The sequence below is a fragment of the Hippocampus bargibanti genome, linkage group LG03, assembly GCF_051943395.1.
Source record: "Hippocampus bargibanti isolate YZ-2025 linkage group LG03, ASM5194339v1, whole genome shotgun sequence".
Taxonomy (NCBI): Eukaryota; Metazoa; Chordata; class Actinopteri; order Syngnathiformes; family Syngnathidae; genus Hippocampus; species Hippocampus bargibanti.
In genome coordinates, this window is record NC_142736.1 from 18,013,194 (window position 1) to 18,038,635 (window position 25,442).

The following is a 25,442-nucleotide window of genomic DNA, read 5'->3' on the forward strand; positions in this document are numbered from 1 at the left end:
TGATTTGCTCCATTCAGTAAGGGTTTACTCCTATCTCTTCAAATCCAAACATTGCGAAAAGATATTTTAACTAAGCAGTAGCAACTTGCATGAGCCTCAGAATAGAATGAAATTAGTTTTAACTACGAGCAGTTGCTGACTTGAAGTTTGAGGGGCGGTGGGGGGAGGGGTAGCTTTAACACGAGAGGAACAACGTGGGGTCACACAAGAGGGAGGTTCGGTGTTTTTTCCCCTCGCTCTCCCTCTCAGCCTCTGTGGCTCTTGGAAAGAGAGGAAGGAAACCAGGAGCGAGGCAGAGTTCCAAACGCGAGCGAGGAGGAGAGCTGGATGGTGGGGGGAGGGACTGGAACAAGAGCGCTCCTTATTGGCGGGCCGTGGATCTATCCTTGCGTGGATTGACCGAGCTCGGGTCAAATTACACCATTTACCGTGTCTTCGTTTGTTTTTCTCCTAGCCAGGAGAAGTTGGAGTGACGCGCGATATATTCGCCTCCTTTTCTCTGGGATTATTTCGTGTGGATACACAACAATAAAGCATTCAGATGAGGTGAGTTGTTTTTGCAGAAATGCATGCACCTATTACTATCACTGCACTTTATCGCTGAGTGAAAGTCGAATTTGTAAACGGGGGAGAACGCGGAGGTGAAATAATGCATTTATGTGCAATTGTTCACTCTCGAGAGTATGTGTATACACTGTGACGAATGTCTTATAACTGCTGCTTTTTAACGGGTGGCTTTGTCCCGGAGTCGAAATGCATGCGTCTATTACTTGACTTTATCGCCGAGTGAAAGTCGAATTAGTAAACGGTGGAGAGTGTGGAGGTGAAATATGCATGGGTGTGCAATTTTTACTGTACAGAATATATGTTTGCGTGTATACACGGTGCCAGATTTTAACTGCTGCTTTTTTAACGGGTGGCTTTGTACTGTAACCGCTTTATTGCGTTTGGACGCACCTCCTTTCAAAGGAATATTAACTTCTCTGGTGCATTGTCTTTGATGTCACTGATTCCCTTCTTTGTTTAAAAGGCTGAATGAATTACTAGTAGACAAAATTACAGCGGAGCTGTGAAGTCAATGAGCTTTGCCAGTTGAGATCGCGTACAACGGTTAGTTGGTGCTTTGACCCTCTTTCATTTTATAGTTCTGATTACGATTGCATCCAAAGTTATTGGATGTGCTGTTGCGTGGGTGTGTGAGGGAGAGGACAACAGCCGAGTTACTTCCACAGAAGAGTGTGGTGGTCGCGGATCTCCTTTGAGCATCAGTCGTCACATCGAAAGGGGCCCCGGAACCAGGACGAAAGAGCCCCCAAAAATGATTAGATGAAGCGAACGGAGCCGAGAAACTGGATTTAAAACGTTAAAGTGTGTCCGAAGGGAATTTAATATTAGAAGAATCGTAAACAGTGGGTCTTTTTTCTTATCTAAATGGATTACCAGAGGAATATTCGGGCGGGCGGATTGCTCCGTTCATGATTTTAAGGTAGGTTGCTCAGACATTTAAAACAAGTCTGTTCTGCGTCATTTTTGTGCTCATATAAATTTCTAAGATTCATCCAAAAATTGGCCTCTTTATCCGTTACTTCTCTGCCGGAGTATAAATACGGCGTTGTGTCTTTAAAGGGACTTTGAGTGTTTTAACAATTTCACAGTGTCCAATTCATTCGCTTTTTGCGTAGTTGTTTCCTTATTAAATCATTGAAGTGGCCAATGAAACACTAACGTCTTCTGCTTGGTAGCGTTACTGTTATCTCTTTGATCATTTATTTCTCTTTAATTAAAAGCCTTGCATTTCTCTATCGCTGCCTGTGAATACAAAAGCTCCATCACTGTTGTCTCTCCTCATGTGTCCCCTCCTTTTTGTTGTCTTTTGTATCCAGTCCCACATGTGGACACTAAAGGCTTGTGAAAAGATTTATCACGGATGGAACTTTGAATGCCTTTACACCCCAGACTGGACAATACAAGCATTTGTGGCTGAACTGATGCATAGATCTGTGCATAAAAGTAATTGAGAAAATAACCCCTCCCAAAGTAGGAACATTACCATTGCATTAAATGAATTAATGTAGAAAGAATAGTAGGCCATATTTGGTCGTATTTTTTAGTAGATTAAAGGATTGGTGTAGAGTGCTTAATTATCTGCGAAAATCTGCCATTTGTAGGACTTAAGTCTAGGATATGAGCCAAAAAGTGTTTGAACTGGTTCCCTGAAATGTGGAAAATATTAGTGTTCAAAGTAGTATTTTTTTCTGTTACAATAATTCCCTCCCAGAAACATCTTACCACCGTATAGACAATTACGAACTTGATATTGGCCAAAGCCAATAGCATCTCGTTGGTGTGGCCCAATTCACCTGACTGGGCACTGGGTCAGAATTTTGTGACCAGAACGACCACAGTTAACATCCACGATAGCCAGATGAAACCGGGAACAACAACCATTAAACACTAAAGTTCTATGTTAACAACCTCATCGATGATCTAAACCCCAGCCTGAAATTAGAATCATTCAGTGTTGAAAGGACTGGGTGATAAAAGTTCCACCAGTCAACATGTTTATATGGTTTGCTTTGTTCCTTCAAAGTCCCTTTTGGTAGCTCCCAAATGTGCTCCGCTGACCATAGATAGGGTCAGTGACCGCGGGTGCGCCCCATTGTATTGGTGTGGCCAAAGCCCCCCTTTGTTTCCTGGTCACACCTGCAACTAGGCCCTTTTATGCATGCCACTGCCGTATGCAACATTTTGCCTGGTTCACTCTTCCTCTTGCAATGGTTCATGAGGAAAGGGTTAGGGTTACTTTATGGGGGCATAGTCCTTCAAAATTGCACATCCAAATCATTCAAAAGTGAATCCAGGTTGTTGTAATAGCTTAGGCCAGAGTCAATGAGACTGGAGTGAATATATACATAATAATTACTCCTGGGGCAATAATGTGATCATCTGGCCAATTCTCGTGTGCAGCTACATCCAGACACCTTCCATATTTATGCTGCTACACAGATCTGCCCCCCAATAAAGCCACCGAGGTGTTGCTCTAGGTCTAGGACTCTAGGATGTCTTGCAGTATCTTCATTCCAAACTCTTGGCCAAAGATGTTTCCCTGAGCCTATTGTTGATGTTTTGAAGTTGGCAATAAACCTCAACAAAGTGGCACATTCTTTTGCTGCCACAAGTAAAAACTGTTTGTGATTTAAGTGTTTGTGGCAAAGCATTCGGCCAATGAGAAACCACGTTCGGATGCAGCTACAATTGTGCAGCGCGGCACCCAGTTGACTGAGGTATATTTTAATGCCTATCTTAAATACTGCCAATTCTTCACAGGGATTATTAATTGCAAAAAGCTTTGGAAAGTGTTTACGAAACATTTAATGGTCTCGAGGGACAATATTGTGAAGCTTAGCATAGCTATGGTAGACACTTGGCGTGCCCTGTTTGTACCAGTCCTCACTTTGATGACCGAGGATAAGTTCACTACGAGGCTGTGAGTGGACTTGGAAACGACTCCTGTTTCCAAAAGTGGTGCGCGATTATTTCCTTCTGGGATTTTCTGTGCTTCTCACATTTAGAACGGAGGCATGAAACATCACATGCCACTATTGTTTGCTGTCTTTATTATGAGCACCAATGTGCAAAGCAGGAACAACGGTGCGGTCGAAGAGAGGTGGCGGCTGACATATGCCAGCAAAAAGTGCAGCACACAGAGAAAATGTGTGTTAATCTGTCATTTTAGGATCATAACACTAAATCCTTAGTTTTTAACTACCAGAATTGGGCTAGAGACCCCTCCACCAAATCCACCATAGCCCATCCCAGCCCCCATGTTAAACTTCGTGAGTTTGAGCCAACAATATCAGCGGGGGGGAAGTGTGAGGTTGTGGCGCATTTGAAAGGCCTGTAATAACAGAGGTAGAGTGAGGCAAAGCTGAAAGCAGTGAGTTGCGTGACAAGTCCAGCGTCTCTGGGCTTGTTTGAGGCCTATATGTACATGCACACCACACACTCTAACTGGAGGGCAGGAATCAGAGAATGCAAAGTAATGGTCAATAGAAAACATGCTGGGCTCACTGGAGCTTTGGAAGTAATTTTAGATCGCTGACCTCTGAGTGTCTTCTGTTTCTGTTTTACTTTAAATGAAAGCAATTGCCTCTACAGTAAAGTCCGGTTATAAAGGTGCTGAGATATCGTTAATTTGGAGTTTCAGGGCAATACATTTGGTGAATGTTTGTTTGCTGTAACCTGTTAGCACCCCCAAGCTTGGCTGTGCTGTAAAGCTTCTTGTATCATAGCTCCACAAAAATGATATACTATGTATCTTACTGTAGTTACTTTTTGTGCCCTACCTCTGCTTCCACTTGTGCATTCGGTATGTATTCGTGTCTCGGGATTTGGCATGTGCACATTTATTGGCGAGCACATCTGCGAGATAGAAGACGAGATGCTTTTAAGGAACGCCAGGGCCTATGCTGTGAAGTGAGGTCAGATTGGTCATCACTTCTCATTTAGATGGAATTGTTTCATCTCTCTTGATTTGCCAGCCATCATCAGGATTTGATGACATCCACGTATAAAGAAAATGGATCTGCATCATGTGTGTGTTCAATATACACCAGGCTATTTGACCCCAGACAATCTCCCTAGTTTTTTTCAAAAACATCAAACTCTCCATTTAACTGTTAAGTGGACTAATGGAGATGAAGCGCAGCCTATTTCAGGTCCAGCATTACTCATAATGACTTTGCTGTTTGGAAGGCCACAGCCTCCCACCGAGCACAGAATTGCCACCATTACACATTGTGAATGACTAAAACACACTTATGGAGCGTTCCGTTTTAGCCTCACTTCAATGTTTCCCAGGTGACACACTATAAGTTACCAAACTGAAATTGGATTATTAGGGCTTGGAAAAATGTGGTCGCTTAACATCAACATGGAGTATTCGAGGCAATTTGAGTGATTTAGTCAAGATAACTCAAACCCCGGGTGCACACGAGAAAAAAAGATGGCAGGCAGATGCTTTGTTGGTCTACTTTTTCATAGGTTTTCTACTTGGGCCCTGAATTTAATTACAAAGTTGGCAAATTTAGAGAGGTTTCCACATGACTGTAGTGAAAAGTGATATGGTTGGCCCTGCTTCCTGGTTGGATCAATTAAAGCACTAATGGACTGGCTTTGACAGACTGGAGCAGGTGGGCTTTGGGGCTAATAGAAAAATGAATCATTACTATTTGTGCGTGTGCACATGCGTCAGTCTTTGAGAGACATAATGTGAAAGGATGATGATGTATGTGCTCCCAGTGTGTGTACCCCAGCATGCTTCCAACTAATCTATGCCTTTGCCTGTGTGACGTCTTCGAGTAAATTGTTTATATCCGTTCAGGCTTTGCCCACATGAATAATTTGTTTGCCTTATAAATATTTGAAATATACACTAATCATTTAGAGCCAGTGACTGCCTTTAAAGCTTGTGTCAATACATTTCGTACACTTGAATTCTACCTACAATACATCATATCCATCTGGCGTACTACAGTATATCTACATTAGGATGTAGTGGGGGAAAAAACAAGGAAAATGTACACCCACTGTAATTACTCCTAATGTCAAAACAAGTGAGCGTGGCTTTGTCCTCATAACACTAAAATGGAGTGAATCACTGCAGTGCAATAAAGCGATTTGGCCCCAAGAAGAGACTGCAGCAGTAAGAGCTAACAGAGCGCTAATAGAAGTCAGCTAAGGGCGCATGAGATCGCGCGCTGCTGATGGTGATGAAGTTGCAATGAGCTGATCAGAGATGAGCTTGGCCCCAGACAGACCAATCAGGCCACAGATGTCCAGAGTCAGCGGGGCCTGCCGTGCTTCTAGCAGAGTGGACTTCCGTTTCCCCAACACACACTGAGACACCAAGCCGGACTTTTGGCTGACCTTCTGTTCGTTAGCAGATGCAGAGGAAGGTAGAATGGGGATATTTCCTGCTCTGCCACCCACTGATGCTCAAGAGAAGGCAATATGTGTCTTGCTCACAGCCACCAAATACAATAGTAGGTTTAGCAAATACACCCAATCAATCTCATGTATTTCCAGACTCAAGGTCAAGGCATCAAGACACAACAAAACAAAGTAAAAAGAAAATGTGCAAATATGCATTGTAAGCATCAGACACTTGCTATTAATAGTCAAGCGTTTGTAATTTCCCAAAGATGTCACAAGATGGTGCTAAGCAATATTTTCCGATTAGACAAGGCTATGACCAAACTTAAATAAACTTATCGATATTGATTTAACAATATGCTTTTTACAGGTGCACTGTCATCCATAAGATTGTTTCTGATATTTTGATAAGATTCATTTCAAGAGGAGGTAGTACTACCCCACCCCCCTTTAAGAGGAGGTAGCTCTACCCCCCCCCCCTCCCTTTTTTTAAACCAAGAATAGATTGTGTACATGATGTGTGTCTCCAAATTTGAGTCACAGAAGATTTTTTTGTGCATGTCTACAGGTAACATCTCCCATAGTGTGACACAGGAAGTGTATGTGAGCAGCCATGGGCCACAGAGCCACACTTTTGCTCAGTGAGCTGCTGCTGCTGCTAACAGCCTCACACACTCTCCTCGCAGTCAGCTTCCCTGAGGACATTGCACCCCTGGATGTCGTTGACGCCCACTGTGAGTTCACACGGCCGCACACACAGACACACAATCTCAGCAGAGATGGGTCGCGATTATAATGACCTCAGCGTCACTAAAAATGCAAAAGCCTCCTGTATATTACCTCCTATTGCTGCATTATTTTTTTCCATTAGAATATAGTGTTTTAGACCATAATCCATTTGAGAAGGTTGTTCAAAAAGTGATTTGTTCAAAATCCAAAACTATTCTATTAGCCGTGGATTAAGGGATCATACACTATGCCTAAACAACACCAAAAAACTGTCAGATTTGCGTAAATCACAACAAACACATCTGCTCACAACGAGCGTACAGGAGGAACCATCACTAACTTGTGTGGACGAGGAAACGTCACTTCCCTGTGTCCGCAACCTGATTGGGGGTCGAGTGGCCGATTCGGGTTTCCTGCGTTTGGTCATTTCAGTCATAATACGCGGTGTAAAAATCTTAAATTTTCTGGTTAGAATCCGATTTGGTCGATAACAGACGTTTGATAAACTGAGGTTTGACTGGATACACCTATAAAGTTCATTAAACCAACAACCTGTAATATCAATCTGTAATATCTAGCAATAATGCTCAAAAACAACTAATAACTAAACATTTTTAGCACTCAGAATAATAACCTTCATCAAATCGAATTTAATTCATTCTAAGTGCAGTAAAAAGAATGGCACTCTATATATCGCAGCACTAATCAAGGTAGAACAATCATATATATATATATATATATATATATATATATATATATATATATATATATATATATATATGCGTGTGTGTGTGTGTGTGTGTGTGTGTGTGTGTGTGTGTGTGTGTGTATATATACAGTAAAGTCTCGTTATATCGATATTCAAGGGAGTCTGAAAAAATATATAAATATATATAACCGGGACTATCGATATATCCAACCCTGCGCGCATGTAATTTTCTCCGTGCGTGCATAGAAATAGTATCGATATAACCGGGACTATCGATATATCCGATATCGATATAACGAGACTTTACTGTATATATATATATATATATAATGTGCTGGGTTTGTTTTATTAAGCACTTTGTTACAACTTCAACTACAACTTCAGCTGTTGTGTAAGATCTATGTCAACCAGAATGTATTGTATTGTATTGCTTAGACTTTTTAAGCATTCCAAATGTTGGTTAGGCACTGATTTTACATACCTTGTTTGTAAATATGGTATTTGTGGGCCTCAACACAAGCATTACATTCAGAGACACATTGAACCAGATTTGTGCACGCACAACATGCCAAAATCATCAGTTAGATTGAAGATAACAAGCAATGTGTGTGCACGGTTTGCTTTGCAGTTTCACGGAGATACCCTGTGTTCAGAGGCAGGCCCTCTGGTAATGAGTCACAGCATCGCCTTGACTTTCAGCTGATGACCAAGATACAAGACACGCTCTTCATCGCTGGCAGGTATACTGAACGTGCAGATTCTCCTTCACACATCTCCCTACAACAGTTCACGAACATATATCTTGGCAGGTAAACAGGGCAGGGAAAGCTCTTAGTGTTATTGGATCGTTGGCTTGTAGGCCGCCATCTCATGTATATGGTCGATATTGATCCTGCAAAAGCATATATCAACCCAGGCTGATGCTGCGTCAAAGATTTCTTGGCATCTGTACGTGTTGTTTTAGTATTTACGAGCACTGAGATTAATCTTACCACCAACCACTAGTATTGTAGCAAGAAATCACCTTGACATCTACAGTAGAACTGCCCTCCCCAACTTTGCCACACCCCACGACTGCAGTCACAACCATATGTATTACTGGGTCAGGTAAATCACATTGCCAGTTGAGTGTTCACATAATGTTGGCTGAAAGTGAAGGCTATTATTGTTCCCAGTTGGGTGGTGCACGTTTGTCATAACTGGCACGTCATCAAAACAAGAAGTGATGGCACGCAAAATACAGAAGATATTCAGGTTTTAAAGTCCGTTGAACAAAAAGCAGTCTTCAATGCCGATTAATTATGCTTGTATTCTTGTTTACACGAAAAATAAGCAATTTGATGATTTATCTTTTCATCGCCGGTTGAGAAGGACTGTCTAAACTCAAGATCTCATGTTACCACAAAACCAAATGTTGTGTTTTAGGATACAAGCGAGTTATCTTAAACAACAGATGTGATTTTCCAATCATGAGTGCAACTCTAAACAGTCAAAAAAAATTGGTAAAACAATGTGAAAGAGCTCATGGGTGCTTGAGAGTTTTAAAAGGCGCTTATAAATGAAATGTATTATTATTATTATTATTATTATTATTATTATTATTATTATTATTATTCACTATTAAAAACAAATATGCGATGGCACTGCTAATATTAGAGCACATCCCGTGCAAATTATTAGCCCATTAGCTTTGGAGTCTTTTAAAAAAAGCCCGGGATAAGTCTTTGAATTTTATATTTGGTCATCTTTTAAATGCATTATTTATTTTGTTGTATCACTGAAATTGCGTATGTTACGCTGCTGGCCACAGGGATCAAGTCTACCTTGTAAGCTTGAGAGAATCCTACAGGAATGAGATCATCCCTTATCGGGTAAGATTCTCGCCACAAGCTACTTATTTAAACGCGCTTGCACACACACACACACACACACACACACACACACACACACACACACACACACACACACACACACACACACACACACACACACACACACACACCTATTCATCACAAACTTGGCTTGATTGTAAAAGGAGAGCGCTGAAAGAAGAGACGTGAGTGTGCATGTGTGCATTCCTATTTGTGCACATGCATTTAGCATGCAGAAAGATTTGTGTTCATGCTTCATATTTTGATTCCACAGAAGCTGACATGGCGATCAGGCCAGGCAGACAGAGAGATGTGTGCCGTCAAGGGAAAACACAGAGTAAGTATCACTCCAATCCAGCCCCTCAAAAGTTTCTTTGGTGCTTCTAAATTACTAAAAGGAAAAAGAAAATCAATGTGCTCCCTGTGTGTTTATAGGATGAGTGCCATAACTTCATCAAAGTGCTGGTTCCCAGAAATGACGATCTGGTCTTCATCTGTGGCACCAATGGCTTTAACCCCATGTGCAGATACTACAGGGTCAGTTTCCAGTAAAAAGTCAATTATGCCTTGCGATACGGGTGACTAAACATTAAATAAAGGCAATTACACACCATGTCTTCAAAACAACCTTGCAGCTTAACCTTTCAGTCCACTAGCCTAGATCTAATGCAAACACATCTACACCCATGGAAATAAAATATCCGAACACCTCTTTTTATTCATCATCAGAATCATCTTTATTGCCAATTATGTAGAACACACAAGGCATTTGTTTTCGGTCGAACACGCTGCACTAGTATCACATTAAAAAATTGCAAAGAGGCACTATAAAGTTCCATTTGGGCTACTGTTCAAAGAGTTAATGGCTTGGGGGAAGAAGCTGTTTAAATGTCTGTAGCACCTGCCTGAGCTGAGTAGCTGGAAAATGTGGTGGGCAGGGTGCGAAGGGTCCAGTAGGATTTTCCGCGCCCTAGTTTGGATTCTTGCAGTGTGCAAGTCCTCGAGAGTGGCTAAGGTGGTCCTAACTGTCCGTTGAAGTCGGATTTTGTCCATTTTTGTGGCGGCCCGAACCAAACAGTGATGGAAGAACACAGAATGGATTCGATGACAGCCGTGTAGAAATGTTGCAGCACCTCCTGTGGCAGGCCATGCTTCCTTAGCAGCCTCAGGAAGTACATTCTCTGTTGAGCCTTTCTCAGAATAGAGTTAGTGTTGACCTCCCACTTCATGTCCTGGGAGACTGTGATTCCCAGGAACTTGAAGGTCTCAACGGTTGTCTTGTTCATTTCAATCCATGTTACCACAAAAGTTGTTTTATTGAGGAAACATGGAACGACTAAATGCATGGTTTTTGGTGGTATTGTGCCAAAGTTATAGATATAAGAACTTATTTTGATTATTATCAAGAAAACCATAGAAAAAGATGAGATCATGTCTAGAGGTGTATAAACGCCTGTATTGTTTGGTCCACTTTAAACAATCCAAGGTTAGTCCACCATTACGGTTTGGACCTTGATGCTGGTGCAAATACTGTACACTCAAATTAATTGTGGCATGGAATAAACAACCAGACCAACTTATAAATGACCATTTCAACACATAATTATGGTGGCGCAACACATGTACACAGATAATATAGCAACATTCACTGTCATATATTGTTTATTAAATGTGATGGCCACCGAATATTACTGCTGAGCAGTTCCATGTACGTATATCATTCTGTTTGTATGATATTGCACCCAGGTGGCCGAGACACCCACACGAGAATGAATAAGATTGAGCATTTAAACGCTTAAAAAGTTACAAAAATGGTTTAATTCATTTAGCAATTTCGCAACTGTACGATGTGCCCCCAAAATTTTGGAAAACAACACTGTTAAAAATAAGAAGGAAGCCACTAGGAACTCATGAACTCAAAGGTACCACTGTAATGTGGGTTATTCACTGCATTTGACTGGACTGTTTGGACAATTTCTTGTCCATATTTGTTCTGTCGTCTTTGTTGAATGTGTGCGCTTGTTCCTTCCTTCAGCTGGATAACCTCGAGTTGGATGGTGAGGAGATCAATGGGCTGGCACGGTGCCCATTTGACTCCAAGCAAACCAACGTTGCCCTTTTTGCAGGTGAGGGTCAAACGCACCACCGCCTACACGCAGGAACTCAATTGTCTTTCTGCATCAGAGATAATGTGTTCTAAGTTCCATTCCCATTATCACTGCTGAGTTTTTGCTGTGGTACAAATGTGCCTGCAGCCAAAGCAAGTTGGGTAAATTAAAGCTCTTAAATAAAAAATAAATAGATACAAATCAATATATAAAATAAAACATATCAAGAAGCGAGTTGTGCGCCAGCTGTTGTTGACTGTTTCTTGTTTGTCTTGTAGAGGGGAAACTGTATTCCGCCACGGTGGCTGACTTTCAGGCCAGTGATTCTGTCATTTATCGCAGTATGGGTGATGGATCCGCCTTGAGGACCATCAAATACGACTCCAAGTGGCTTAAAGGTAAGTGACCGCTCTTTCAGTGCATCTTCACTTTCCTCCTTTCTGGCGATCCCACGGCACGACATGGTGTGCGTCAGAGTCGTTCGAGTTTGTGATGGAGAGCTCTCCTGTCTTGCCTAACTCCTTGGGGGATTTGGCCTGCTCCCTCTCAGGCAATCTAGGTCACCCCCAGTCATATACAGCCTTGTACAAATCCCTGAAATATTCAACATCCACACTGATGGTGACATTGCAAAAATACTCTCTCAACTCGCTGCTTCTGTTTCTCCCTCAGAACCTCATTTCCTGCACGCAGCCGAGTATGGGAATTATGTGTACTTTTTCTACCGAGAGATTGCAGTGGAGCACAGCAATCTGGGCAAGGTAAGAACAGTCTAAAGGCGCTGTTTTAGTACACTGCATTTCCCAAACAGATGCTGTGTCCAAAAAAGGCCGAAAGCTCCTCCACTTCATTCCTTTATGACACAAAGGGCCCAAGTGGCAGTGCCCACTCATGCGATTACAGCACACCACATTAGAATAAACCTGAATTTTCAACAGTCTGGATTTACTGGGAGTGTTTGCCTGATGTAAAACCATTACACAGTGTCTCTGATTTGTCTCTGAGAGAATGCACGGTCAGTGTTGCTCTCTCTCACTCTCTACAAGCTAATGTGTGTGCATTAGGATGTTCTATGTTCGATGCCAACGTCAGATTTGACCAAGGCCCATCCTCAGCTATTGTGGCTGAACTTGCCCGGCCATCACTTTCCTCCTGATAAAATTGTGTGATTGTGTTATTACTGGAGACACACTTCAACTTTAATGGGGGTGATCGGAATCCCTCGATTATCTGTGAATAGGTTGTCGCTGCAAATGATGGCAAGGGTGTGACAGAGGGACACATTTTGGACTGGACTTTGTGTAGGAGTCACGCCAAAACGAATTAGTGTTGTTATTTTTTGGGAGTGTGACTGCCACCACAGGGTCAAACAAATTCTGTTACAACTCTTACCATGATGTGTGCTTTTTGAAGTTAAGTGAATGTAGCTGAAAATGTGCAAATGTCTCCTTAATACTAAGTTAGAAAGCAACAAGAAGCTGTAGCGTCCAATAACAAAAGAGATTTGCTGTCATCCGCGACTCCCAGTTCCATACTGACTCCCAGTTCCAGCACTGAAGGCCACTTTCTTCTCATCGTGGGCTCCTCGAGCCATGCATGTATTTTTTTGACAGTATGTTGTACGACCCCAATGTTGCCCAAGTGTGGCTGTGAATGGGAGGGTTATGGTGATGAGTTGTGCATGCAATTTGGAATTGTAGAGCCATTTATACACAATTTATACATTGCTTCAACAATTGTTGTTGTGTTCAATTTTAAGATCAGTTGCATTAACACAGACGTATTAACAAGGATGTCACAGCATAATAACCAAGTGGCGAAAAAAACAGCAGGAATGACACACTATAGTGTGCCGCATTAAAAAAGTCTAATACACATGACTTGGTTCCATCAGACTAGCCATTTGTTGTGCTTTTAAATCTGTGGACTCAGTCAGAGTGAGCAATTTCCACCTAAATTGGTAAGGCCCAAATAAAAGTGTATATTTTTGCTGGCCGCGTTGAGCTGCAACAGAATGGAGAGATGCATTATTTAGTGCACTGAAAGTGTTTTTAGCAACATTCACTCAGCTGAATTCCACTTCCTCCCGCTTCTATCCCTGCTTAAACTCACCTTCCTTTTAGGTGGTCTACTCTCGAGTTGCCCGGATCTGCAAAAATGACATTGGCGGGTCTCAGCGGGTTCTTGAGAAACATTGGACATCTTTTGTTAAGGCAAGACTGAACTGCTCTGTGCCAGGGGACTCCTTCTTCTACTTCGACGTGCTTCAATCAATCACTGACATCATCAACATCAACGGCGTACCGTCCGTGGTAGGCGTATTCACCACACAGATGAACAGGTGGGCTTTCAGTGTTTAGGGCTGATGGATGATCTAATTTCAAGTATGGCAGGAACTAAAATATGGCCATTTTATCACTTTTGCTTCTTCGCAGTATTCCAGGGTCAGCAGTATGTGCTTTTTCCATGGTTGACATTGAAAAGGTCTTCCATGGTCGTTTTAAAGAGCAGAAGACTGCCGACTCCATATGGACGGCGTTTCCAGAGGAGAAGCTCCCTAAGCCTAGGTAATAAAGACTTTACAAACCCTCTGAAAATATCAGCGTAACATTGAAAATGAGATGGAATAAACAACGAACGTGACCTTTTCTGAATCCTTTCTTCTATTGGTCCGGTGAAATCAAATATGTTATACAATTAAAAGATCAGGTTCTTCGCCTCGACGGAGTGCGTACATTCACCATCTGCTGATGATTAAATTATTAAACGTGGCATAATTATACCATGATGCAGTTTGAGCCTGTCATCCCATATACAGTATTGGCTATTTTGAGGCATGTCCTGTGTCCAAAGACAAAAAAAAAATCACAAAGCACCCCATTTCCCTGGTGCATCATTGATGAAGTATAACCATGCATATTATGCATATTTAATGTTTCCGACTAAGGCCCTTTTTGTGATCTAACAAGCACCTGCTCACCAACCCTTTCATTTCCCTTCTATCTGCTTCACTGCACATGATGATTAGCCCCCTGGTAAGCAATGATCACATGAGCTGCTTTTTGACCTTTTGCCCTCTGGACATGTGAACCCTCCATTTTAGACCTGGGTGCTGCGCAGGTCACAGTCCAGCTGCATCCTTTAAGAGCTCCATTGAGTTCCCGGATGAAACTCTGCAGTTCATCAAGTCCCACCCTTTAATGGACACAGCTGTGCCTTCCATTGGCGATGAGCCCTGGTACACCAAGACACGTGTTAGGTAAATATCCTTTAAAAAACTGATTGTAATATCTGTATTATAATAAACGCGTTGGCCTTACTTTGGTCATTTTGGTAACAGTCGCTGAGAACTCTACGCACACCAAATAAGATATCTCTTTAGATTGTGTTAAAAGACGTGAGATTTTTCTTCAGTTTATAATTTTTGGTAAAAGAGTTGTCGTTGTTGTTTTTGTTAACCATATTAAACCGTTCAGATACACTGATAACTTATTTTTCAGACTGACACTGGGTACAAATACTTTAAGCACTCGCTGATATGGCCAACTAACACTTCGCATTGGATTGGATGGATTGGATATACCTTTATTAGTCACGCAGTGGAGACGCATTGACATTATGTCTTTGCATATCATCGCCATGTCACTTTTATTTCTTTATCGTTGGACAATTAGCTGCAAAATACATGCATTCTAGGTACAGGCTGACTGCACTTGCGGTGGACAACGAAGCGGGCCCACACAAGAACTACACAGTGGTTTTCATCGGTTCTGAGTCAGGAGTTGTCCTGAAGGTTTTGGCAAAGACCACGGCCATGTCCCTGAACGACAGTCTGCTTCTGGAGGAGATAGACGTTTTCAACAAAGCCAAGTAAGGCAGCATGCACTTTTCACCCGCTTTGTCTGCTTTTGTTTTGGTCTAGCTTTCTCTTCTCTTCTCCTTTTGCCTCACGGCTGAGGAGTCAGCAACTATTAACTGGAGTTTCCTTATGCGGGTGGCCGCGTCTGTCAGATTTCTGTGCATGTGATGCTTGTTTTTTTTTCTCAATGTTTTTTTGGGGTGGATTTTCACATCATCATTTTCATATGCCAAATGTTAAAGGCCTTTTAAGATGTGAGAGAAAATCGTATCCGCCAGATTAAATCTTTTCTGAAAGGGTAGACACTAATCTGATGCACCTTTGATTACCCTTTTTCCCTTTTCCAGATGCTTGTCTAACCACGACGATGATAAGCGCGTCCTGTCACTGCACGTAGACAAAGACGCACATAGCCTGTACGTAGCTTTTTCAAGCTGCGTCATCCGAATTCCCCTGAGTCGCTGTGAAAGGCATTCTTCCTGCCACAAGTAAGAAAAAGCCTAATGCACATTTTAATAGCAACGCATTTTGCAGTTTTGCACCTTTGCTGTTTAGTTTTGTCCAGTACAGGTCATAAATGGAAAGAAAACAACAACGCCCTCGTTACGAGGGTTAATTTTCAACAAACTGGAAATGATTACTCTGGTCTTTGCTGAATGATTAAACGTTTCTGTTATTTCTGTGTGTGCGTGTGTGCGTGCGTGTGTGTTTGTGTTTTGAACTAGGTCTTGCATTGCCTTACGTGATCCCTATTGTGGATGGAGACCACAAGGAGCATGTGAGAGGATAGAGGCTGGTCTTTTGTGAGTTCATGCTCCACATTTATCACAAGATGTCTTAATTAAAGTTGAGATGATAGAAATTCTCATTTGTCTCGTTTTCAGGACGGGCTATGAGCAGGATATTGAATTAGGAAACACTGGCCACCTGGGAGACTGCCAGGGTAAGAGTCATCTTCATACCACTTCATCTATCCTCTGACACATACGTACGCTGACACTCGCGCACACACACACACACACACGCACGCACGCACACACACACACACACACACACACACCTGAGCAAACAGTACAAACTCATCTGCACACTCACATCAGTATTCACACCTGTAACTTGTCCACACATAATTGCAAGTCTGCGCTTGGTATTAACAGACACGTCTGCATATGGCGAGTACATGGCCACTTGTAACTAATGCTGCAATCATGGACCTTTACATTCAAGGGTCATGCTGAGATGGTGCAAATGGTGGATGCCTTAGTTCTAATAAGTAACAGCCATGACTGATTTTCTTTTGAAATATCGGCCTTGCCAAATGTACCAACTGACCATGACCCAAGCTGAACCTCAGTATTGATCAGAACCAGAGGACCTACTTGAGAAAGATAATGAACTCAGTGAGTGCTTTGTAGATTTTATTCAGTCGTACTCAAAGGGGTATTATTTAAAACTTCTGAATTCCCTGATAATAATGTATTGTGCTTTTTAATTCTTTTAGCATTTTTGGGCACTACTTCAGCACCAGATTACAAATCATTTGGTGACCCCACCTCTGGTTAGTTTGATCTTTTACTCAAATGGTTGACTTTCCCTTGAGTTCAGCATCTCTAGCCCTGACTTGGCACCACTCATTCATTGTCATGTTTTTACCAGCAAAACACCCCCGTGAATGCCACCTGCTTCATTGTAACTGTTACAAACAAACCCCATTTTCCAGGTCACATGACTGCCTCACTTGTCACTCATCACGTCCTGTCCTGTTCACTTCCCCTGGCATGCTCACCCACCAGGCATCCCTCTGTTCTGAACCAGCTCCTCTTTGAAACTCTGTATTCTCTCTCTTTTGTCCCTCCAATGTTAGGAACAAAAAAAATGATTGACTCCAACTAACTTTTCAAATTTCCATCGCCCATGCCTACTAACTGGGATGATGACAGTATGCTTTACAAACCATTTGTTAACAATTTGTTTGTCACCACAGACATGGAGTTTTCATCAGCACCAGTCACTGTCCTGCCCAGTGGGCCCATTCCTCCCCCAGTACTCATTCCCACTCAAAGCCCCAGCTCTGGGCCCCGTCCAGAGCTCTACGGCTCAGGCTTTGTGCTGCAGGATGACCCAACCACCTCTCATTCTTTAGACTCTCTCCCAGGGGGGCATGAGGGTAAGGCCCGCAGGGAGCCAGCCAGCATGCTGCATTGATCTGATAGCTGCCGGCCACTGACAATGCACGCCGTGGCTCACTTGTGCAAACACTTCACACTGTGGCAGCTATCTAGAATAGATTACAGTGCTCTGTTTGTTTCATTTTTTTTATTCTAGATCTCACTATTTTTCTAAGCCTTTCTTCTTTTATGATCCTTCCATGTTCTTTTTCCTCAATCTGACGTTGATTCTATTTGCAGAATAGAGAAGCTAACATTATTTCCAATCATAGTTTACCCTGGCTGGTAGATGATAGGCTGCTGGGCCCCCACTGCCACAACCCGATGGTGGCCGCACAGTGGGTGAACTAACGCTTTCAATGTCTGTGGTTACTAACAAAGCTCCTGGAGAGCATCGACTATTTCAGACAGTGAAACAAAAACATCCTATTGCTCCTTTGACCAACTTCCTGCTGATTGATTTCTTGGTCGAAAGGATGAATTCAGCTGTCAGATGATCTAACCCTTGGATGGGCAGGTGGATCCAGGAAACCAATCATTTCTTGAATTAACAAACCTCCACTATGGATGCCTAACAATCACTACCAATAATCATGTCTTCTTCATATGATCGAGTTGCAAATGACTTGGTAAACTGTTTGAGGGGAGATCTGAGAGAAGGAACTCATGCACGGTTGTGTCCGAGCACCGACATGCACATGTCTGCTGGACAAATGGGGGGTGAAGTTAGGAGGGAGAATGCTTCACTGACCCACTCGATTTAATCGCAGCAGGAGATTAACCCGTCCTTATTGTTTGTTTGTAGGTGTGTGGGATATCCAAACCAGTGAAACCAGCCAGATGGTCCACATGAACATCCTAATCACCTGCGTGTTTGGTGCTTTTCTCACGGGTGCCTTACTTGCCGGCCTGATTGTCTTCTGCAATCGGGAATCATTCATGCGAAAGCAACGACGAGTCCACAAGGATGCGGAATCGGCTCCATCCTGCTCGGACTCTGCCGGAAGCTTCGTTAAACTCAATGGCCTCTTTGACAGTCCTGTAAAGGTACATCCATAACCTTCAGATAAAGCGCTGTGGTACAAATTAACGTGACTTGCGGGTTTTTCGAGATACAAGCTGTCTTTCGGATGAACCTGTATTAACTGGAGATGAATGACTTATAGGGGCAGTGAACTCAATTAACGCCACACCATACAACACTTGGGAAAAGAATGAACCATTTTCCGAAAGTAAACCAAAAAGGTTTATTGCCAGTCCAAGTTGAATTTTACTGTCAAAGTATACATAAAAGGAGCCACATCACTTTACTTTTAGTCTATTAGTTTCATGCATAGCATAAAGTCTATTAGTTTCATGCGTATGATAAATGCTGATGGTAAATACTAATAATAATAATAATAATACATTTTATATCAGTCAGTCTTTCCCCCATCCCGTCTCCCTCTCCCGAGCATTGTTTCTTATTCATTTCAGACTGGTTGTTGCTTTGTACTCGTAACATAAGCAATTATACAAAATTGGATTCCATTGGATACCAAACCTATAGGTTGTGGAGCTACCAACCATTTAAACAACTGAATGAATATAAATGGCACAGTGACACATTTGGACAGTTACACAATATAACAATACTGATTTTCATATTCTTTGTCCTTTGCTAACAACAACTAATATTAGTACCGAGAGGAGCTGGGGCATCTTAGTGAACAATACAGACTAATAAATGCTATTCCAATCCAATATATCCATTTATCTGTGTGTCTCAGACTGGCCCGAGCAATCCAAGGTGGGCACAACAAAGAAGCAAAACAATGACCATTGACGTGATGCAGTCTGATAAAGAATGGTTTAATTATCTTCTATTTTGTCGTGAATATGTTTTTAAAAACCCTCTCCTCCACTGCAAAATATACTTTTATGCCGATTTTGCTGCATTTTGGAGTAAATGGTGGGAACCAATTCGTGGAATTTGCATTCACTCGATGTGAAAACATGCTCTCAGTGTTTTAACTTAAAACTGCATTCGGTCATGATCCGAATCTCAAAGCACTAATTTGTAAAAGGAAGATTGAAAACACGTCAATGTTCTTTTCAACTATTCATACTGTGTATTTTTTCTTGTCCACAGGAGTACCAGACTAGTGTGGATTCTCCTAAACTGTACACCAACCTGATGAGTAAAGACCTGAAGACACCCAACGGCGACACCAAGACCATGATCCTGCGGGATGGCTGTGCGCCCCCTGAGTTGTCTGCTCTACCAACACCCGAGTCAACTCCTGTCCTCCAGCAGAAGGGCCTGCAGCCCATCAAAAACCAGTGGGAGAGGGATCACAGGAAGATTAGTGGCCCCAGCAAAGAATCCAACTCGGGGTCCAAGAGTTCTCAATTTCTCCTTCCTTCACCCGGTCCTCCTAAATCCAACTCCCACCATCCTCACTTGGCCCTGGGTCACTCCCACATCCCCAGTGCCGTCGTCCTGCCCAATGCCACACATGACCACCACCTATATCTGGACAGTGGAGATGATGCTCTTCCACATTCTTCTGAGAAGAAGCTGAATAATCCGGAAACTAAAGGAAGCAGAAAAGACCAGAAGCGGTCGGTGGACGCGAGGAATACATTAAACGACCTTTTAAAACATCTCAATGACTCTGTGGCCAATCCGAAGGCCATTCTTCACGAGGGATCGGGTCACCGCTCTCGACAACACCTCACACTGGAGCCCATGGAGGAACTGACAGAACTACCCCCGAGGGTGCCAAGTCGCGAGGCCTCCTTGTACTCTCCTTCCTCCTCCCTGCCGAGGCATAGCCCCACCAAGCGGGTGGACGTCCCCTTGTCAACCAGTCCCACCACGCCAACGAGCAGCCTGAGCATGGGAGGAACTTTGGAGAGACCCAGAGGTGGCTACCAACTCCAAAGAAGTGCTTCTCACAGGCACTCTTTGTCCACCTCAACCAACGGGGTGACTATGGGGGTAGCTGTGTCTCGTCAGCACAGTATGAACCGAGGGGGATATATGCCCCCGACACCCCCCTCCAGACTCGATTCCCATGTTGGAATGATGGGGGGCGGAATGCACTCGCCCAACCCTCCTTCTTTATCCAGGCAAAGCAGCTACAGTGGGCATGGCTCACTCCCTCGTACAGGACTTAAAAGGACCCCATCCCTTAAGCCAGATGTGCCCCCAAAACCTAATGGCTTTTCACCACAGACTCCACAGATGCGAGTGGTCAATAAGTACAGTTATTAGAAAAGCACCAACACGATGCCGTGAACTCTCTGCCTTGACAGTTATAGCTTACAGCCCGGACAGCTCGGCTATGGAGTCGGTTGACCCAGTGTGTTTCTGCGTATCAACCTGAGGTGTGTTCCCGCGTATCAACCTGAGGTGTGTTCCCCTTTAAGTGATATGCACTCACTCTTCAAATAAAAGGGAAAACAAAAACAAAAAAATCACACGTGCGGCCAAAGATATTCCTCCGATATTTTTCATTTTCTTGATTTCCATCCTGCTTGTCATACGGTGGACATCGGTGCTGGGGTGTCACCCGTTTTCACAAGGTACACAGATTAGGATACAAGTGTCACCACAATGTCCGTCTGAGTGTGAGGTACCAGGTTGGAAACAGTGGAATACTTGAAGAATGGGTCTCATTTTTCACTGCCTTTGAGCACTGTCTTCCCACTAATGTGAACTGAACATAGCGATAGGCTTGCTTTATGCAAGGCAGAGTGTCAATCTAACATTAGTAATCGTTAGGTTCAACTATAACAACAACACAGGGCAGCAAACATACAAATGATGTTTTGATCATATATGTTGGCATCTGTGCGGGCTGAACACGTGTTAAGCCTTCACACGGCAAGAGCGGTGCCATTAAGACAATGCACCTTAAAATCTATCTAAGACCCAAGTCACTGTCTCTCAAAAATGTGTTGTTTGGTCTTCTCTGACCTAATTTTAAACTAAGCCTCAACCATTTTTGCGTCATTTTTTTTCAAGGTAATATGGTTGAACAACTTAAAACGGTCACACTGAGTTGTCTACTCGAACAGGGACTCGTAACTCACTGGGATATCCTCAATACATTTGCTGCTATTGGTTTTAGACATTGCCATGTGTGTTCGATGCATATAGTGCTGTACCAGAGTGGGATGACCCAAATGTGGGTATGCACATCTTTTGTTTTAATTCAAACAGTAACCATTAGGCACCATTTCAAAAACCAAACGCAACGGCAAAGGCTGATCAATTATCTGAATTCTAATCTCAGCTTGTTGGAATCTTAAAGAAGCTTTTCCTTTATGTAGCATGAATGAATATTTCTCATTCAAAGGACTTCTTAACACAGATGAGCCCTGTGGCAAGTGAACTGGGACATTTTTTTCAATAGTGAAACAAACATTTTTTTCTCCAACAACCACAATTTTGGTGACATTAGACTGACCTTGAAATAATATGTGACTTTAAGAGCTTATTTTTACCTTCAGTGTTGGTTCCAATGCCCGTGTTATCAATACAGCTTCCATGTGAGTGGCTAGTGTACAATCAACACAACATTTACCAATGTGTCCAGAGAAGTCATGCTGGGAATGACAAATTTGTGTATATACAGTACTTAAATCCTATAAATAAGGACTAAGCATATTTTTCGGCAAGCGGACATGAATCTGTGCATTTTGTGCCTTATTCTCCTAATTATCGCCCACAGTAAAAGTATATTATTGGCGATATCAATGATTCTTAGTATGTAATTGTCATTTACCATACAAATCATTTCATAGGCCAAAATGTGTTGAAAATGAACTACCTGGTCATAAGTGACGGACAGTCCACTTGTGACTGGGTCCTGTGTTAACGTTTTAAAAGAATGGGCATTGTATTAATTCACCACACAGGTGCCATGCAGTGAATGTATTTTTGACAGTAGGATGTACGCTGTTCAGACCTTGCACTGTGGACCAGTCGGCTCAATTCAGCGCATCCTGCCCGCAGCCAGTGTATTAAAATGTTGGTCAAGCAAAAGGCGTTACCATTCAAATCAAATTCTATTGAGTTTTTATAGGGATAACCAGAAGAATTATTTCATTTCACAATCTACATGCGTGACACCTAACCTAAATATCAGATGCCTCTTTAGCCCAAAGCCACTTTTTGTTTACAAGTAATGATTGTATGTAAAGACTTCCTGCTTGTCATCAAAGCAGTATTTGGGCTCTTTTTTTACATCACATGCAACCTGACATTCATCCAACATACACTGCTTCACTGCCTTGTACATTGCAAGATGAATTCCTTCTTCAGTTGCAATCGAAATTGAAGCCTTGGAAAATTTAGTTGAAGCTCTTTTGAAATGCAGGAAAAAATGTTTTGGTAATGCCATTTAGATTGAAATGCTGTGCAAAATGGCGATGCAAAGCCAGGTGTATATATTGGATCTCCAGAATATTTGAGTGTGTAGATAATGTTTTCAAGTGTACTGTGAAAGTGTAAATTGTAACGGTCTTTGTTTCATATTTTTTGTTTATTTTTTTTTTTTAACACGGCATGTGTAGTTGAAATAAAACATTACTGCACAGAAATAAATTGTTGAAGTGTGGTTTGCTAATGTTTGGTAAGATCGGTCACAACTACTGCCTCAAAGTTCTGAAGTTGAGGCTTCGGCTTCTATATGCACGTTGTTACAAGAGTGCTTGATGGACGTCCCGAATGCACATTGCCCCATCAGAGCCATCAAGAGTCCTTTGAATGATTACGCCTCGCTTCAGACTATTTTTAGAGCGGGGTTGTTTTGAAGTTCGGGGCAAGCGCAGATTCAACCACACCAGAAAGCATGTGGGAAAGTTTCCAAAATAGAATGTTCCTGCAGATACCAAACATCTGGACTAACTACTGCTCAGAGCAAAAGATCTAAGCCACTAATGAGCTGTGGAGGAATGCATACACACCAACACATGCATACATTTAAATAAAAATCCAGAAAATGATACGACGTGAAAGTACAGCTGGGGACAGATAAAATGTTGACAACAAAGGAGAAAGGGGAGATAATGGAATGAAATTCTCAAGTGTTTCAGTGTGGTTAATTCGATATAAAGTGATAACCATCATATGCTCTGCTCCTGTAAAGATAGGATCGACAATATACAGTCCCCAAGTCAACCTTATTTCTAAAGCACAAAATACTGCTACTTCTTGGAACATATCCTCCATTCTTCACCGCAAAAAAAATGTGCTTTCATGTGACATTTTAGAACCATGTTGTGGCGAGGCGATTGAAAAGCTTTATTTGGACTAAAACAGTGTTTTGCGACAATTTTGTGGCACGGAGGTGAAAATTTACACCTTTTTAGGGCGCTATTGTACTTTCTACAGTATCGCTGCTTTTCGCGGCATTGTCAGTCAGCTTTATTGTCAAATATGCTAATATGCATGATTGTGTATGTATGTATAGTGCGTAGTCTGATCGATAGATAGTCTGTCTATCCGTCTATCCATCCATCCATCCCTCCATTCCACCTTCCCTCAATCTTTCAATCCATCCCTCCATCCTTCCATTTCTCCATCCATGTACACGTATGTATATACTGTATATAATGTGATTGAACACATCCATCCATTTTCAACGGCGCATATCCCGTACAGGATTGCGGGGGAGGGGTGGATGAGATACTGGAGCCCATCCAAGTTGACTTTGTGCGGGACTATACCCCAGACTATACCCCAAACTGTCTCGGGACAACGGAACATTTCAAACACTTGATATTATGTCCCAAAAAAAATCACGTTGATTATGTTGTGTGTCATTTTTACCCGTATGTAAAAATCCACACAAAACAGTCAAATAGGTGACATCAGCAACAAATATTTCTGAGACGTTATAAACATCCTTGAAAAGAGAGACAACATATTTTCCATCCCTTTGGGATATTTTCGAACGGTTTTGAAGAAAGGAAAAGGATAGAATATCCAGTGGTTTAATCAACACAAAAATGGAAACGGGTAAAATTAAATTGACCCCTTAACATAATTTGAGGGTTAAAATGGGATTATAGTCAACACACCCTTGATTTTGAATCAGAATCAGAAAGCCTGTAATAGGAGAAATTTGCAGTTCACAACCACTATTGCATTAACTGTGTGTGTTAGGTCAAATTCATGGAAAGAAAGGGGTGTGCTCCCACTAATCAGAAAGAAGAGTGGTGTCGCTTTTGCCTCATCGCTCCCGCTCGAATGCTGACACAAGTGCTCCTTCGTTTGCTTTCAGTGGGGCCGCATGTGCACACATCCTAGCAACCCCAGACCCCCTCCTCCTCTCTCTGACACACATACACACCCTTACGCACACACAGGAAACACACCCCCTCTGAATGTTCCAACACAGGCTGGGGTGTGATTTGCTTGGCAATGGGGAACAACAAAGAAGTGCCTCTTGCTATTCTGATGTACATCCCATCCTCTCAATTTATCAGATGGTCTCTTTCAATTAGTGAAAGTGAATCAAACACAGTCAGTGATTCTGTAGCCGTTTCATTTATTTGTCCAAGTGCCAGGCCACACTCATTACCAGCACAGGACCCGTCACCCCCAAAAAAGACATTGTTGTTGTCATTTGAACGTGGGATTGACTGAAGTGGACGTTAGTAAGTGAATGTTTCAACTTTTCATAGGCAAGGGATAGGACAAGTACTGCAGCATGGATTCAGTACACCATGCAACCTGCTGCATGCGTGGGGGTTTCTATCTACAGTGACACCTCGGCTTACGAACGCTTTAGCTCACGAACGTTTCGCCTCACGAACATTAAATTCGCGAGCATATAGTCTTGGCTAACGAACTAGTTTTCGGCCGACGAACCAAACCATACAGCGCCAAGGTGGCTGGCGGACGAGTTTTCGGCAGATGAACCACATGGTCGAACAGCGCTACGGTGGCTGGCGGACTAGTTTTCCACACCCACTTTCTTTGAGTGCAGATGTGGTTTGTTATCGAGTGGAGTACCTTTGCTATTGTGGAACCGAAAAAGACCCCACCACAGGCTAGTGTTAAGCCGA

The 25,442-nt window shown here is 42.5% G+C and overlaps 1 protein-coding gene across 5 annotated transcripts; it reads left to right on the forward strand.

Annotated features, from left to right (window-relative positions):
- The first annotated feature begins 368 nt into the window (after positions 1 to 368).
- Positions 369 to 22,968, forward strand: sema6d (semaphorin 6D). 5 transcript variants are annotated; one of them, XM_088992357.1, is made up of 20 exons: positions 369 to 546; positions 6,503 to 6,668; positions 8,001 to 8,112; positions 9,183 to 9,243; positions 9,518 to 9,580; positions 9,679 to 9,780; positions 11,279 to 11,369; positions 11,630 to 11,749; positions 12,024 to 12,112; positions 13,475 to 13,692; positions 13,787 to 13,918; positions 14,455 to 14,610; positions 15,048 to 15,221; positions 15,558 to 15,698; positions 15,936 to 16,013; positions 16,095 to 16,153; positions 16,712 to 16,768; positions 17,195 to 17,377; positions 18,184 to 18,425; positions 19,510 to 22,968. In XM_088992357.1, the coding sequence occupies exons 2-20, from the start codon at positions 6,548 to 6,550 to the stop codon at positions 20,635 to 20,637; spliced, it is 3,327 nt and encodes a 1,108-aa protein (XP_088848483.1). In that variant the 5' UTR covers positions 369 to 546; positions 6,503 to 6,547; the 3' UTR covers positions 20,638 to 22,968. The 5 variants fall into 5 exon arrangements, with proteins under 5 accessions (XP_088848483.1, XP_088848486.1, XP_088848485.1 ...); XM_088992358.1 differs by lacking the exon at positions 369 to 546 and adding an exon at positions 801 to 1,486; XM_088992360.1 differs by lacking the exon at positions 17,195 to 17,377 and having other exon boundaries at positions 370 to 546.
- Positions 22,969 to 25,442: the final 2,474 nt, after the last annotated feature.

Excerpts from the sequence above, each read along its gene's own strand:
- sema6d (XM_088992357.1), top strand. The coding sequence starts at position 6,548 with ATGGGCCACAGAGCCACACTTTTGCTCAGTGAGCTGCTGCTGCTGCTA. Across the intron at positions 12,113-13,474 it reads AGCACAGCAATCTGGGCAAG|GTGGTCTACTCTCGAGTTGC; the intron begins GTAAGAACAGTC and ends CCTTCCTTTTAG. Across the intron at positions 15,699-15,935 it reads AGGCATTCTTCCTGCCACAA|GTCTTGCATTGCCTTACGTG; the intron begins GTAAGAAAAAGC and ends GTTTTGAACTAG.